The sequence below is a fragment of the Poecilia reticulata genome, chromosome 7 (assembly GCF_904066995.2).
Source record: "Poecilia reticulata chromosome 7, P_reticulata-male-v2, whole genome shotgun sequence".
NCBI lineage: Eukaryota > Metazoa > Chordata > Actinopteri > Cyprinodontiformes > Poeciliidae > Poecilia > Poecilia reticulata.
Genome location: NC_088836.1, coordinates 736,855 through 752,801, shown reverse-complemented (window position 1 = coordinate 752,801; position 15,947 = coordinate 736,855). Strand labels below are relative to the sequence as shown.

Here is a 15,947-nt window from a genome sequence, read left to right as displayed (position 1 = left end):
AACGGGATGTACCGAGAGAAAAGGAAGATAAACTAATTGGGCTCAGAGTCAAACCTGGACTGCTTGTAGCAGCCCAAACTCAATGCTTCTGGAATCACTCCACCAGTCTCTTTTTGCTATTTTTATCTGAATCTAAGGGGCCTCTAATACTTGAATATGTCCAGAATAGAATATCTTATTTTATTTTGATTAGTTTGAACATTTAAGTTTTTTTTCCCCCCAAAGTTACCCATTTACTCTAGCCTGGCCATTCCATTCTCAGTCTGAGTTTTCTCCCGTTGATTTGGATTGTCTCCAGTCCATTTTTGACTGAGCCAATCAGTGAACAGGAGGAGTGGTGAAGGATGCCGTTGATCTTCTGCTCAGTTTTAGATTGTGCTCTGCCTGTAGTTTTAGCAAGGGCAGCAGAGGACGTGAAGGAAGCAGTTCAGTCAGTGATGAATATTTAACATAACCAGCCGCCTTGGTCAGATCAGTTCTTCTCTCTTCACAGTGGAGGATGGTTGTTTACAATGCAAACAATTTCTGGTAAGCTTCTTAGCATCCAAGTGCCTCTCTACATACGTCATGGACAAATGTTAGTGATTGGGTAAAAATAAAATCCACTACGCCTCCAGGAAGTAATTCACCAGTCAAAGGTAAACTAGCTAACTTTCTCATAACAATTGGATAAAAACTGAAGAACTACTTCTTTTCTTTCTTTAAAATCAGAGCTTCAAATGTAAATAATATTGTCAGGATTAAAGCACACAGCGATTATAATAATAGTTTACAATTAGCCATGATAGGTCTGCTCACTGTACCCTCAACTGCAAAGGTATTGTCAAATACATTTTTCATCTGTGTTCTTCTATTAAGGTCCTCTAGAATCTTATTTGACATTACAACTCTCATGCTAAATGTTGCGCTGAAGACACAGCAGATAAATAAGGGAGCACATAAAGGCATATCTGCTGTTCACCTCATTTGTATTATTTTCCGTCAGGGATGAAAAGAGACGACATTAATAACAAGGTTAGTATTTCTTTTCAGCCCTTTTCATCTTCTCTCTTTGAGTAGCTGATGTACCACCTTGTTGTTCCTCCCTTAGTCTGTAGTGAAAACTGCATCTCATAGTAAAACAAAGTGGATAAAGAGCCAAAATCAGTATGGACATGGAGAGGAATTTAGTTCTCTGAATAAAGTCACATGCTGACTGCAATCCAGTTGCTCTTTACAGGACCAACTTGGTGTTGCTGAATAAATATTGTGGCGTTTTTCTATCATGATATCTTGTGGCCCCTTTAATTGATGTACAAGAATATATCTATCCTGCTTAAGTTTCCTAAAATGCCAGACATTTTCAACAAATTGATGCACTTCCAAGGAGATTCCTGCAGAAAGCGACACGATACAGCCCACCGGTTTAAAGCATACCAGGAAACCGTAGCGCTAAACTCTACCCAGCTGAACTGCCATCTGCACCCTGGCGGTCCATCCGGCCGTGTGAGTCACTCACCCCAGTGAGCCGAACAAACACACCAACACTCACGTGCAACAAAGGTCGAGCGACCACCCAGATGCCTCTCATGTTCTGCGCACTGTGTGAGGGATAATGAGGAAGACGCAACACATCACTTTAATTACCTCGCTATTCTTCTTTATTTTCTAGAGAGGGTGGAGGAGGGGTCCACCAGCACACACCTCAACCCCTTTCACACTCAGAGCTAAAACCTTCCTAGGACTTCTGTGCTCCCCTTTCCCAGGGCGAGACGGAGCCCAATTTTAAATTTGGGTTTGCTTAAAATTGCTTGTCAACAGTCGGGGCTTCAGGATGGAAGTGTGTTTGTGTGTGAGAGAGAAAGGGGGCGAGGAGAGAAAAGAAAATGAAGATCGGGGAGCAGAGAGGCAAGTTTGGTGCTAGAGGTGAATAATGAATTGTCTGCTGAAGTTGTTTCGCAGTCAATCATGACGGTAACTGATTTCCATCTAGTGGGGGGAGATTCAGGAACGCATCAAAAACACCAGGAAGAAGAAAACCAGCATGAGTGGACATACAAGAGGAAGGATAAAGAGCTGCACTTTCCTCTGGCTCTTTCTAAGCATGTCTAAATATGCACACAAAAAACAGAGACAGACAGAGCCCACTCGTCATGTGAGGCGAATCTGAAAGGAGAAGCTTTAGTACAAAGTGAGCCGAGAAGCCGAGCAAAGCTAAACGATTTCTTCACATTTCCATAACGAAAGGACAAGATAAGGTCTTTCCATAAACATATCAGCCACTTCCATCTCCCTTTACACCTGGCAGGCCTGTTTAAGTTCCCGGGCCTGTGTGAATGTCACAACACTGCCATCATTCACCCGATATCTCCAGCAAATCAATAAATGTCTGGCCGTGACATTTACCCACGTGCAAGAAGAGTTGTGTGTGCGCATTTATCTTTTTTGCATGTGTGCCACCTTCGCTTTGCTGCGGCTGATGTATGGTTGGGCAGAATGATGAAGTGAGTGTGTGTCTGAGCAGGCAGGAGAAATTTAAGAGGGGGAAACAAACAAACTGTCTGTGTACGTGTGGACATGCCTCATCCCATATGGTAACAACAAAATTTGTAAATCTGGGGACAGCACCTGTCCTACTAAACACACGCACGCATGCACACACATCTCTATCATACAGAGAATGGGCTCTTGGCAGCATAATAGAGCTTTTTTGGGCTCATCAGTTTGTCCAGTTTTTTAAGCTCACTAACATATTAGAGGTGAAGATGGGCTTCCTCTAATTGAGTGTATTAAATCTAATTATGTCTGTTTGGCTTGGACTGATAAAGAAATAGAGAACTTATGAAGGACTCACCTTCACTCAAGGTACATGCAAAAAGTCAGAACTATGGATTCACCGCCAAATATTGGGCAAGAGCCCAATATTTCAAATAAACGGGGCAAATCTTTAAGGAGTTGTTCATATTGAGCTACAGGCTGTTGGAGAGGACAGTAAAATTTGAAGAATATATATATATATATATATATATATATATATATATATATATATATATATATATATATATATATATATATAATTTTTTTTTATTGCATCCTTTCTGTGTCATATATTTTAATGAGGAATCAGACAAAGTTTTGAGTTGATCTGACTTTTCACCAACTATGTAGATATATTGTGTATGTGTATTAATTTTAATACCTTAAGCTCCAGTACAATATTTAGTTAGATTAATCACTCAATTCCTAAAATAATTATTTAAAACAGCCCTAATTTAAAGTACGGAAGTGTAAGAAGCCATTTACAGACACCCTGTTTGTTGTATGGAGACATTAAAGCTGTTATGACAGACAGACGTCATGTTGATCATTTTGCTCCATCATCGTTTCATGTTTGAAATTTGGATTATTTGAACATAAAGGAACTGTCTCTGGTAGGATGTCAATTGATCGCTGCCTCACCGTCTTTTATGGATTATCAAGCTAATATCAGAAGCTAAAGACTGTTTTTAAATCAACAACTTTTTTACAGTTTTGTCTTTGCTTTATAACATTTACCGTATTTTCCGCAAAATAAGGCGCACCTAAAAACCTTCAATTTCCTCAAAAGCCGACAGTGCACCTTATAATCCAGTGCACCTTACATATGGACCAATATTGAGCCACAACAGGTCTAGCAACTACGGTAAGCAGCCGCCGACTTCATTTTCCCCCGTAGAAGAAGAAACGCGTGGTGCATGCTGGGATAGTAGTCAGAACGCTAGTTTGTTATCTATTAATAAAGTTTGACTGACCTATCTACCTACCGACCTGATAATCAGGTCGTCTGCAGGTCATTTAGCACCACGTTCTCCACCAACATGCTGTGCGCGAACGGAGAAGGGTGACCATCGTCTGGCCACGCCCCGGCCCAGTAGCGGAAGGCTCTCCTCGCCAACCCGAGTCGGACTGTTGTGTTGACATTCCGTTTAGTGCAGCTCCATCTAGTGGATGCATAATGTAACTCCAGCCTCTACTGTAGCGTCTATTCTACGCGCCTTATAATCCGGAGCGCCTTATAGTGTGGAAAATACAGTACAAAACCAACTGGTTTACACTGACACTTCTCCTACACACAGTGTGATATCATAAGACATAATATAAGAATAGACGCCTCATGCATCGCTCTCGCCTATTGTCGCTGACGGGATTTAGGGCGGCCATCTTGGAGCGGTCCACCACTCCACTCAGCATTATGCGTTTAGCAGCACAATGACGTATCAACGCATTTAATCAATCATAACACGCTTTTTTGTTACTGGAAACCATATTCAAACATCTATCAAAGCTACATTTGTAAACAACTGTATTTTTAAGTATGTTTTTAATACATAGTTCAGCATATTTAAATATGCTTAGTGGCTATAACAATAGAATAGGAATGGAATATTCTGATATTGATGTATGATGAGCATATTAAAAAGCACACAGCTGTTCATAATTTATTTAATAAATTATTTAGAAATATCAATACATATTTATATAACTGTACAAACACAAACAAATAATGATTAATACTGAATAATATATATTGGATACATGCTTTTATATATATATATATATATATATATATATATATATATATATATATATATATATATATATATATATATATATATATGTGGGTGTGTGTGTGTGTGTGTGTGTGTGTTTCAGCCGACAATTTCTAGCTTCAGAGATTCAGCAGCTGAGATTGAGTCCAAAATCCGATGTGAGATTCATCCGTGCTGCAGTGAATCCGTCTCTCTTTATAGATTCTCCCTCTTCTTCCTCACATCGAGTCTTTATAAAACTTTCAAAACAAAAACGGAAGATTTAGGATGTATCTTACTAGTGAAATAATTAGATATAAATAATAGTCTTTGCCACCTGTGTAAACTTTGCTGGTGAATGTTATAACACATAATATAAGTTTTATAATATTATAAAACTTACTGCTACATTGTTTCATTTCTAATGTAGGTTCTTGTGTCAGATAATCTAAGTCAATGTTAGAGAATAATTTTTTTTTTTTAGATTTACATAATCTCAGTTGCGGCTGAACCCTATTACTCCAAGCACTGTAGCTAATATTAGCTGGTATCTCGCCGGTGGACATAAATACAGTAAAGTAATATTCCAATCACAAAATATACACAATAATATGTCCATCTTACTTGTGAAATGTTGTCTGTGGAGCCCTCACAACAATAATCCATAGATCGGAACAACAATATCCCTCAGTGCTGAGGCATTTTCTGCTGTTTTGGTTGAGCAAAGTAGGAGGGACGACCGCTCCAAGATGGCCGCCGTATTTCCTGCGCCGGAGCAGCTAATGCGGGTTCTACTCTTATATTATGTCTATGTGTGATATTTCCTCTCCTGACAAATGATTAAGGACTAATGACAAGAACATATAAAAAAAACACTGTAACATAAAGTTAAATCAAAATGGCCTAAAATCTGTATCAGCAGGTCAAAACTGGGTTATTACACTCAAATCTTCTAATCCCTGCTGCTTCATTAATCTATATTAAAGTGTTTATTCCTTCTCTGTTTCAAGTGAAGAATTTTCATTTCTTTAGGAAGTTTTCCTTATATCTGTGTAAAGAGCATCACACCATTCTCACTCAAGCGTATTAGCTTGTGAGAACACAAACCTCTTATGCCAACTGAAAGAGAATAGAAACAAAAACATAGCGCCATGTCGCTAAAGAAATGTAACTCAAACAGCATTTCAGCCCACATTTCTAACATTATCACAGCAGTACTTAGTGATCAAATTTAGTTACTTAATGTAATCTGCTGGTGATTAGGAGGTGCAAGTCTTGCATAGCCCCACTTTGGAGAGTTAAGGAGATTTCACCTTTTGCACAGTTTGAACTTGCTGTACTGAAACAGAGCGTGTAATAGAGAAGTGGAGTGAATTATTCCACCAAAAATGTAGCTTTTGCATTTATTGTATTTTAACAAACTGCTTAACAAGTACAAACTGCTGATTTATTCTTAACCTAAGTATAAATCAATACTTTTCACTCAGTAAAAAGCTGTCAGAAGTGACTTCTATAGAGGACCAGTGACTGTGAATATGTGATTCCAGTATTCAGGCTGTAACTATAAATGAAATATATAAATGAAATAAATTGTCTTCACATTCAGAACCATTTGACAATACTCTCCAAAAACACTTTCACTGGCAGCTAATGTGCTACTGCTTTCTCATTATACATCGGAAATATTTGTTTGTAGTGAGAAGACGTAAGAAAAGATTGGGTTTTTCCTAACCAAAAAAAAACTTTTACTGAGCCACCAAAAGCTTTTAATCTGCATGAAATACTTTGCAGTTCAAAGTAAATGTCAGGGCTTTAGAGCAGAGATACAGAGCAGTCTGCGAAGCTAGAGTCAAGGAAAGGTGGGCTTTGACTTTTAGTGATCTGATGTTCCTATTTCAAGGGCAGATAAGGCTATGAGATGTTTGGTATGCAAGATTTTGTTTGGGAATTTGCCTCAACAAGGACATTCAATGTAAGAACGATGTCACATAAACCAAGAGAAAACACAACATTTCTAATTGTTATGGATTATGTTTCCAGATAGAGAAACTGTTGTAGTGGCTTAAAACTCAGAGGAAAACAACACAAAAACAGAGTCAAAAAGTGTGTGCTTGAGGTGAGCAAACGTACAGTTATTGAGGAACAGCAGAACGGCGAAGCCCAGCGTGGACGTGGCCAGCAGGATTAGGCAGATGTTGCAGGGGATCATAAAGTAGCGCACCACCAGCGACACTTTGTGCTGGTACCTGCGCTCCCGCTCCGGCGCCGGCGAAGGATAGTGGCAGCCGCTCATGCTCCACTCCAGCGAACCCCTCCCCTCCAGGGCGGGGGAGACGATGGGCCGAGGAGAGCGCCGGGGGGCACCCAGGGACCCGTTGGAAAAAATTATGGCGGTGGGGTGAGAGTGGAAGACAACGAAAAAAAACTAAAAAAAAAACAACAAAAAAAAAAAAAAACAAAAGAAGATGAGTAATGGATGCAGTCTCAGCTGCGGTTCCAACCGTGCACTGTCACAGGGACCCGGTGACTGTTTCTGTCGAAGAATCGCAGCGGAAAGCTTTTAGCGGATTGCGGGCAGCACATTTTGCACAGATAATAACATCCATTTGGGGCTATAGGACAGACAGTGTGAGCGGCGACTCGGACAGCACCCCACCTGTCCGAATGACCTCCATTCCCTCTATCCCCTATGGCAAACACCCAAACTAATGGGAATTTAATGTGCAACTATCCTTATATACTTACAGCACAGACGTGTGTAGATTTAAGTAGGTGGTGATAATGTGCTTTGCAATTTGTGTTACAAAGCTGTTGGCATGGATCTATAAGAAAGAAATGTGTATGTGTTAGATATGTGGGTGTTTAGGATTGTTAGATATCCACATGTAAACTTTCCATGGCAGGTCGATGGTAAATCCACAAAAAGAGTCTGGTCCTTTCCTCTCTGTGACCCTGACTCGTAATTAGTTGATTGTGAAAGAGGTCAGGGGCTCCTTCAAAAGACTTCCAGACCAAAACAAGATCCTTCACATGGGTCAAAAGTATTTCTCAAAGCGGGGGTGGCTTTCCAAGTTTCCTGTGGATGTGGTATGATGCTCCTTTTTTTAGCTTACAAACAACTCTTTGCGTCCGACAGACTGGCTTCTTTGGTTGATGGTCAAGCACAAAAATCCCTCCAATGCTGACATCCTAACTGGAACAAGTTTATATCTGCTGAGATGGTTGGCTGGGAAGCGTCTGAATGTTTTACTAGGAACACTATGCTCCCAGGAGCAAGGAGAAGACTTGTTTTTCCAATCCGTTGGTCACTGCTCTATGGTCCAGTGCACTTATATTTTAAGCAGGTCTTATGGGGGGGGTAAGCCATTGCCACCTTCCCCTGCAGCCCTGCCAGCCCCACTGAGGCCAAAGGCAGTTCAGAGGAAGTGTCACAGAGGGGGAAAAGTTAGACAGGTGAGCAGTCCCACTCAACTGGACAGTCCACAGCTGACACTGCTTCTGATGTGCAACAAAATAAAGACTGAAGAAACTCAGTGACTGATGTAGATTGAGTCTGATAGAGTGAAAATTGGTCAAGAAATTCCTTAATTCTCCGTTTGTTCTGGTAAGGTTAGAAAAGAAACGCTCATCCTCAGGTATCCAACACTTACTCCCTCATCCAGTCCGTTGTATACTCCAGTTCATCCATGAGGTGCATCCACCATTCACTGGCCGTAAAAACGACAAACTAGGCAGTAGGTTCCCGGAGCGTTGTCAAATCCCTAAGGCAGCAGGTAGCGGTCCCGGTGTCAGCACGCTCGGTCAGCCAGCCGGAGCGGCGGGGAGTGAATGAATGAGAGAAGTCAGCGGACAAAAAGAGACAGGCTGCAAGTGAGCAGGAAGGAGGAGTGGTGGAAGAAGGAAAAGCTGATCCTGACACTTTGGTCCACCTTTTTTTTCTTCCTGTTTTTGTGGGGAAAATAGCAGTGGCATATCGCTGGGCTTCCCAAACACTCGCTTCCGTAGTAGAGCACTGGCTTCTCAGCCCCCAGCCAGCGGAATGGATGAGCGCATAATGAAAGAGCGAGAGAGACAGTGCATGAGAGAGAGAGCGAGGGATAGGGGAGTGTATGAGGGGCTGTCTTTAACAAAGGCAGAGGGAGGGGAGGTGTTGGGAGCCAGAGTTGAGTGAGCGAATAAAAAAAACAAGCGAGGATAAAGGATTTTGGGAGGAGTATACTCGAGTCTCGTCAAAGAGAGGAGGGTCTGGGCAAACTGGCAACACGGCAGCAACAAAGCAGAAGACGGCCAAAGACTTGGGAGATGTCAACCAACTCCTCTGTTAGTTTGGAGTCTCATCAGAAGAGAGCGTCGTCCACACAAGCTAGAGAATTTTCACAAAGCCTTAATGAGGCAAACTGAGAAAAATAAAGGGTCTGCCAAGAGGAGGGGGCTAAATACATTAAGTCAGTCATGTATAGAAACTCTAAATAGCCCGAACCCACTTGTTTGTGACCCCCTTAGACAAAATAAACAAAACAAAAAACGGAGAAACTCTGCATCTCTTTCACACTTGCAAACCAATATTCTATTAATTAACCTTTGGAGATCTTTTCAGCCTTCGCTCAGTCAATAGATTCTTCTTTCCCACGCAAATTAACATTAAAGCCATTAATCTGCCAGTGATCAGAGTTGATTGAAGAATTGTCTAATGATCGGTTCTGGTTGTTGTTCAACAAAACGCTGCTATTCTGTGACATAACAGTGGTCACACTGGAAAATGAAATGGTGGCATCTACCGGCGGCCATTTAATACCAACCAGCGATCAACTCGTATGCCAATGTGTTGGACACCTTTTCAACAAAAAGTTCAAGTTATTTTAAAATTAAAGCTATTTTCTACATTTTGCTCAAAGTCTACTATAAAGAAACTTGGAATAACTTGTCATTTGATCAGAACCAAAACAAATGAAAATCATAATACATTTTCAATTAATAACATATAAACTAATAAAATAATGTACGATTTTATATTTTTTATGATTGTTCATGAAAATGCTGGCATAAAGCATAAACTGGTCTCATGTGGCTTAAGGAAAAGGTTTATTTACAGGTTAGAAGTGAAAGTTGGAAGAAAAAAACCCCAAAAATTCTCTTCTTCTTCTAAATGACCAGCATTTAGAAGATCTGTCCACTTTTTTGAACCGCCAGCCAGAAAATATGTTTTGAGAAGATGTAAACTTTCCAGAAGCATTATATTTTTGTGTTTACATCATAGCATAACACAACCCTGCTAGTTTAAAGAAACTCCACAACAGCAAGCACAGATGCAAGGCGGCATCAGTCATCAATTATTTATGTTTTCTTTCCAACTCTTTCCCTTTCAGCCCCCCTCCCACTCCCACCAATGGCTCACACACATTAAACACACATCCACAGCAGCGCTAACCTGAACACAATCACCATCTCAAGGAAGATCCGCAGCTCTTACTGTCAGCGGCTCTCTGTCTGCCTGCAGCCCACGGTCTCAACATGGAGGCATCACAGTAACATTTAGGCTGCCGTGTTTCACACTCATTTATCTCTTTGACAGTGTGTTTGTTCCCAGGCTCACGTTGAGCTTGTTGGAGTGGGGGCAGGGGCGTTAGCCTGCGCCTGCCCCTAGGGGTTGAAAGTTCAACACCCCTCCATCCAATCAGAGAAGTATCTCAGCTCTATTCCAACACAATTCAAGCAGACAGTCATCAGCTCTCATGTTGAAAACAATCTGATTGATGAGTGAGAAGCAAAAAATAACCATCTGCTCTTTCTGAAGCTTTTTTTAATCTCTCTGTGTTTTAAATACTCAACAAATGCATGAAGCAATGACAACACAGAGCAGAGAAAAAAGCAACATCAATCATGTAAAATTAGAAACAATGCGCAGCTTCTCCCAGCAGAGGGCAGTGAGGAGACGCTCGCCTCTCCCTGCTGCCACGACCCAAATAAAATCTTCCATTGACATCAAAGCTCAGCTGCTTTGATCCATTTTTAATGCCACAAGTATACCAGAAGGTTAACATCTCTCTCCGAACGCTTTGAAATAGCAATTTCCATTAAGGGAGCCAAAGGAGCTGCTTTCTTGTTTAATGGTCTGGCAGGAGAGATATCTGTGTGCCGGAGCACGTGTGTGTGTGTGTGTGTGTGTGTGTGTGTGTGTGTGTGTGTGTGTGTGTGTGTGTGTGTGTGTGTGTGTGTGTGTGTGTGTGTGTGTGTGTGTGTGTGTGTGTGTGTGTGTGAAGCTGGCCAGCATTCTTTACAGAAAACAGTAGCTGCCTTTGCAGAATGACGGGATTTTCCCATAACAGTCTAAATGATTATAAGTTGAAGATAAATGAAAAAAGAAAATATTTCCGCAGAGATTTATTTCACAGCATCAAAAGGGAGGAAATTTAACTTTTCTTTTGCATTTTCTGCGCAGAGTTAGGAGTTACGAGCCCTTTGGTTTGTTTTTCAATGCAGGATCTATATCGCTCCCTTAAATAAAAACATGTTCCAAATCTTCCTCTTTTGTTATACCAGGTGAATTTTATCAGGCCATTTTCTCTGAATGCTGTGGTCACATAAAATCTCGGAGCTACTCCTTCTGCCAGCAGTAATCAACAGCCTGAATAGCAAATTTACATCAGCACCTTTCAGAACCGCCATGCTGATTCACAGGAAGTAGCTTGCAAAAAACTGCAAAGGTGAGTACGCACTCACTGGATGAATGTCTGAAAAAATAAAAAGCGTTACGTAGTCTGGAAGAAATTTCATGACAGAAAACGTTACTGAAGCTATTTTGAAAGAGCAAAATCTTCCCCTTTTTTTTTACAGTTCCTCATTTTAGTTTATTGTGACTTTATGTGATAGATTGGCAAAAGTAATGCAGAAATATCAAGTGAAAGGAAAATTATACATTTTTTTTATCTTAACAGTGTGATGTGCTCTGGAGGAGCAGAAAAGGAGAAAAAGTCTGCTAATAGGATAACTATTAATTCATTTCAATTCAACTACATTTTGTTAATTCCAATGTGATATTAAATGCTGTTGGAGTTTTTATTACTCAAGCCTTTTCAAAGAGTTGTAATACGGATGATGATAGCTGAGTAACAGCTCTAAAGAACCCAGATAGCACATGATGTTAAATCAACGTTGAAAAATAGTTAGAATCGTTTATTTTTGGTTGAAGTCGACAAATGACGGTGAAACCATCCAATCAAACCGTTGAAACTGTGTCATTGAATCAATGTTGTTTTGTCGTTGAAATCTAATGACTGAAATGCATTTGTCTGATCAACTTCTCATCAGTGTCAGCTGTTTTGCTGCACCCCTTCCCCTCCTCTCCTCCTCATCCGAGCTCTGGGTCAAAGCATTTTATTACTGAGCGGGTTATCATGTTTTAAATTAAGCACTGTAGAGGATAGTCGGTGCTGATTCCTTTCTGTACATTTTCTTACTTGTTCATAACAATTCTCACTGACTGTTTGCGTGGGATATATTGACACAAAAACATCTACAACTTACTACAAGGAGTGGAGCGGTACACCCCTATCGTTTACATGAGAGGGATGACCCAAACACACAACCACTTCGCTATTGGCTTGTTGGCAAAAGATGTTAATTCAATGTTGAATTATGATCACAAAGGTTGCATGTATGGTTGAGGTCAACGACTGATGGTGGATCAACTATAAAACACTCTAAAAAGAAAATAGTTGAACCAAATTAATTGAATTGCTTCTGTAGGTAACAAGCAATTCAATTAAGTTTATCAAACTGAATTTATTACATTTATTAAACCTAATTTATTAAGTTTACCCAATTCAATATATTATAATCATCCAACTCAATTATTTTTAACAAATGTATTAAGTATGTTTAAGATAACAGATTTAAGTCAGTCTTACTCAAATCATTTAGTTTACTTCAAAAATGGTAAATAAATTTACATACTACTTTTCCAGTCATTTTGACCACTGAAAGCACTTTACACTAGAGTCACATTCACTTAATGCACAGATCAGTTGGGTTTAGGTGCCCAGGGGGCACATTGACATGTGGCAGGAGGGAGCTAGAATTGAACCATCAACCTTCCAACCACAAGACAACTGTTCTACCCACAGAGCCACAGTGCAACTGGCTTCTGAATTGAATTCTCCTCTGAGCAGTTTTATGGTAAGTTTTTTTAATATTACTTTGATCTTAAATGTGTTTATTGAAAAATAAGGGCATTTTTTTGTGCCCATATTAATCCTGGTTATTTTGGGGCAAAACATATTTTTAATAATTGAGGTCATGTCTCATTTTGTATTATTTTCATCCTGCCCACTGCTCCAGGCCTAAGTATGAAATCCTACAAGATTTTGTGAGATTTGAGTTTTTAAAATAGGGCGGGGCCTATTGTTGGTCTGGGAGATCATGTGGTGGACAAGGAAGTGTAAGGCTGGCTGCTCCAGGTGGGCTTTAAATTGTTGTGATAGTAATCACTTGTTTTTCATTTTTTATTATAATGTGCTTAGGGACGTGCTTAGATGTGTCTCTCTTCCAGAACAACTGAGTTAGATGATTGCATGACTGTCTGCAGCCATCAAGAAGTGCAGAAGGTTGTTAATCATCCACAGATTCAATCCAGGCGAGACAGAAAGGAAACACTTAAAACATGTAAGGCAGGTGAAACACTGAACTAAACCTGCTAATGACTGATTCAGTCTGTTGATTCTTGGGTTGGTAACTGGTTAAACTGGACTATTATTACTGGTGTGGGATCTTTATCAGCATGTGGACATTTTGTAATGAATTTAATAAACTTATTTGGAAATATTTGTAGTTGATTGAAGATTAAACCAGCTATTTGATGGAAGTTTATTCTGTATAAATTATAAATTTTTCCAACTACAGTATAAATCACCTTTTGCTCCATTTATCTGTCTCTGGTGTGTTAAATAAACTCTGATCCTCCCTGAGTTTTATCTTTAGGTTTTCTGATAAACAGCCTTTATTTTAAATATTGATTCCCTCATTTTAACATGTGCAGCATCATAAATCCAACACTAGACTGCAACTTGATAGGTAAATGTAGTTGTATACGTAAACATTAAGATGAATATTAATGAACAATTAAGATAAATATTAACAGTGAGTGTACATGGGGAACTATATGGTTTGTATTTGTTCTCAGACCTGTAACCAGTACACTGTTCAATCTTTCAATGTCTTTCAGAACTTTTCAAATGTTTATCATCTTTCTAACCGGCACCTTCCTCACTTTTATTTTTGTGTTTTTCAGCCGTTGCTCTGCAGTTTGACTCTTGAGGACTGCAGTAAAACTGTCAAGAAGTGGCTTCATTACACGTCAGAATGAGAGGAAGACATCACAAGGAATCAAAGTAACGCCAACCAGAGTCTAACTGGGGTTACCACAACTTGTACCGTTTCCCTGGTTCATACAGTACAAAGCTTAACCTCATGGACTCTGTTCTTCTGTGGACAATAGACTGTTATTCTGACAGTCAAAAAGGAGTCAAATGTTTAAAGATCTGTCCCTCTTTTCTTAAATAAAATGTTATATCAAACCTATGTTGTCATTTTTAAACTTTTGTTCTCCCTGTGCATGGTGGCTTCTCTCCGGGTTCTCCAGTTTCCTCCTACAGTCCATAAACATGACTGTCAGGTTAATTGGTCTCTCTAAATTGTCCCTAGGTGTGTGTGTGTGTGTGTGCATGGTTGTTAGTCCTGTCTGTTCCTGTGTTGCCCTGCGACAAACTGGAGACCTGTCCAGGGTGACCCCGCCTCTCGTCTGGAACGTTAGCCGGAGATAGGCACCAGCAACCCTCCTGACCCCAATAGGGACAATGGTGTTAGAAAATGGATGGATGGATTAACGTCTTTAGTCAAACACAGGGAGGGGTCTCCAACCTCTGGCTCCAGGGCCACCAGTGTGGCCACTTCAGACCATCCAATGTGGCTCCAAAAGCTTTCATTAAAAATGAAAAATTTAGAATTTAACGAAGTAATTTTTTGTCTTAAGATTGCAAACTACATGGTTTTATTGATGTTATGTTCTCTAATATCTGGATGTTTCAATAGAGAAAGCTTTATCAATTCATGTCAATGTTAATGAATTAAAACCTAAAAATGTTTTTGTCCAATTTAAATATTGAGACAAATTTCCTGGAGTAATGTTGTAAAAATAAACATATTTACTATTGTGAATCAGTTTGTAATTTTGAATAATGCATAGTAAAAATCCTGCTCTGCTGTTAAATCCTCTACAGCAGGATCATGTGAGAGGGTTTAAAACAGAAAAGAGACGTTGTCAGTGAATGCACCGCCACCCATTAGAGAAGGATGCCATCCTCTTTTCAAAGCGGGCACTATCAAAAGTGAGGCTGCTGCCATCACTAATGGCATTAGAGATTATTCTGTCCCACTGTCCATTGTAAACAAGCAGTTTAATGATGTTAATGAAAAGGATGAAGTCTGTGAAAATTTAGAACAGATTTGGTAATTGCCGGTTCGTTGGACCTCTCCACTGCTCGGATCCGCTCATTTCAAAGACAGTCAACTGTTCTGTCGTTTTGTGCTTTACGGCACAGAATATGTATAGACCTTAAATCAGGTTTAACTACATTTACTAGAGCATGCAGAGGCCATTAACAGCCATTTCCTGGGTTTTTATGGGTCTGTTGCCCAACATAACATCACTTGGTCTAATTTCTTTGATGACAGTAGTTCTTAACCTTGGTACCGAACCCCCCAGTTGTATATGAGCATTCACCGAACCCTTCTCATTCCAACAACCCCCCCGACACACAAAATACTTGGCGGTATTCTGATTTAGTAATGTAATTATTAGCTGTGTTACCACCCCCACACCACTAGAGGCAGTACCAACCCCGAAAAGATGCGACTAAGGAGCAAATTTAGACTATAGAATTTGGTAAAAACTGTGAGCTTTGCTGAAGTAATTAAAGACACAAGTTGAAATTCATGCTGAGAGTGGAGCTCCTTCAATCAGGGCTCCTCAGCAGCACTGATTGGCTAAGCAATGTAACGTGATCCTCCGATTGGCTAAGCAATGTAACGTGATCCTCCGATTGGCTAAGCAATGTAACGTGATCCTCCGATTGGCTAAGCAATGTAACGTGATCCTCCGATTGGCTAAGCAATGTAACATGATCCTCTGCAGCAAGTGATGGCAAAGCGGGGCGTCATCACGACTTTACACAAGTGTGTCTTTACCTCCATGGCAGAGGCTCCGCTGAACCCCTGAGACCGACTCATCGAACCCCTGGGGTTCGATGGAACCCAGGTTAAGAACCACTGTTTTATGAACTGCGTATCCGACTGCTAAAGGACATCAGAAGGCCATGTTGAGTTCTTCATGCGCATCGAGCCGTG

General features: G+C 40.2%; 1 protein-coding gene across 12 annotated transcripts in view; it reads right to left on the bottom strand.

The window, feature by feature from the left end:
• Nucleotides 1-15,947, bottom strand: part of agrn (agrin) — a 464,513-nt gene that overhangs the window by 275,826 nt on the left and 172,740 nt on the right. The window contains exon 1 of one of the 12 annotated variants that reach the window (XM_081608539.1): nt 6,678-8,613. The exons of 10 other annotated variants lie outside the window; for them this stretch is intronic. In XM_081608539.1, coding sequence (XP_081464665.1) covers nt 6,678-6,840 — 163 coding nt within the window. In that variant the 5' untranslated portion in view covers nt 6,841-8,613. Of the gene's footprint in view, nt 1-6,677; nt 8,614-15,947 lie in introns of those variants that run through there. One more of the 12 variants, XM_081608543.1, reaches the window with a different exon arrangement.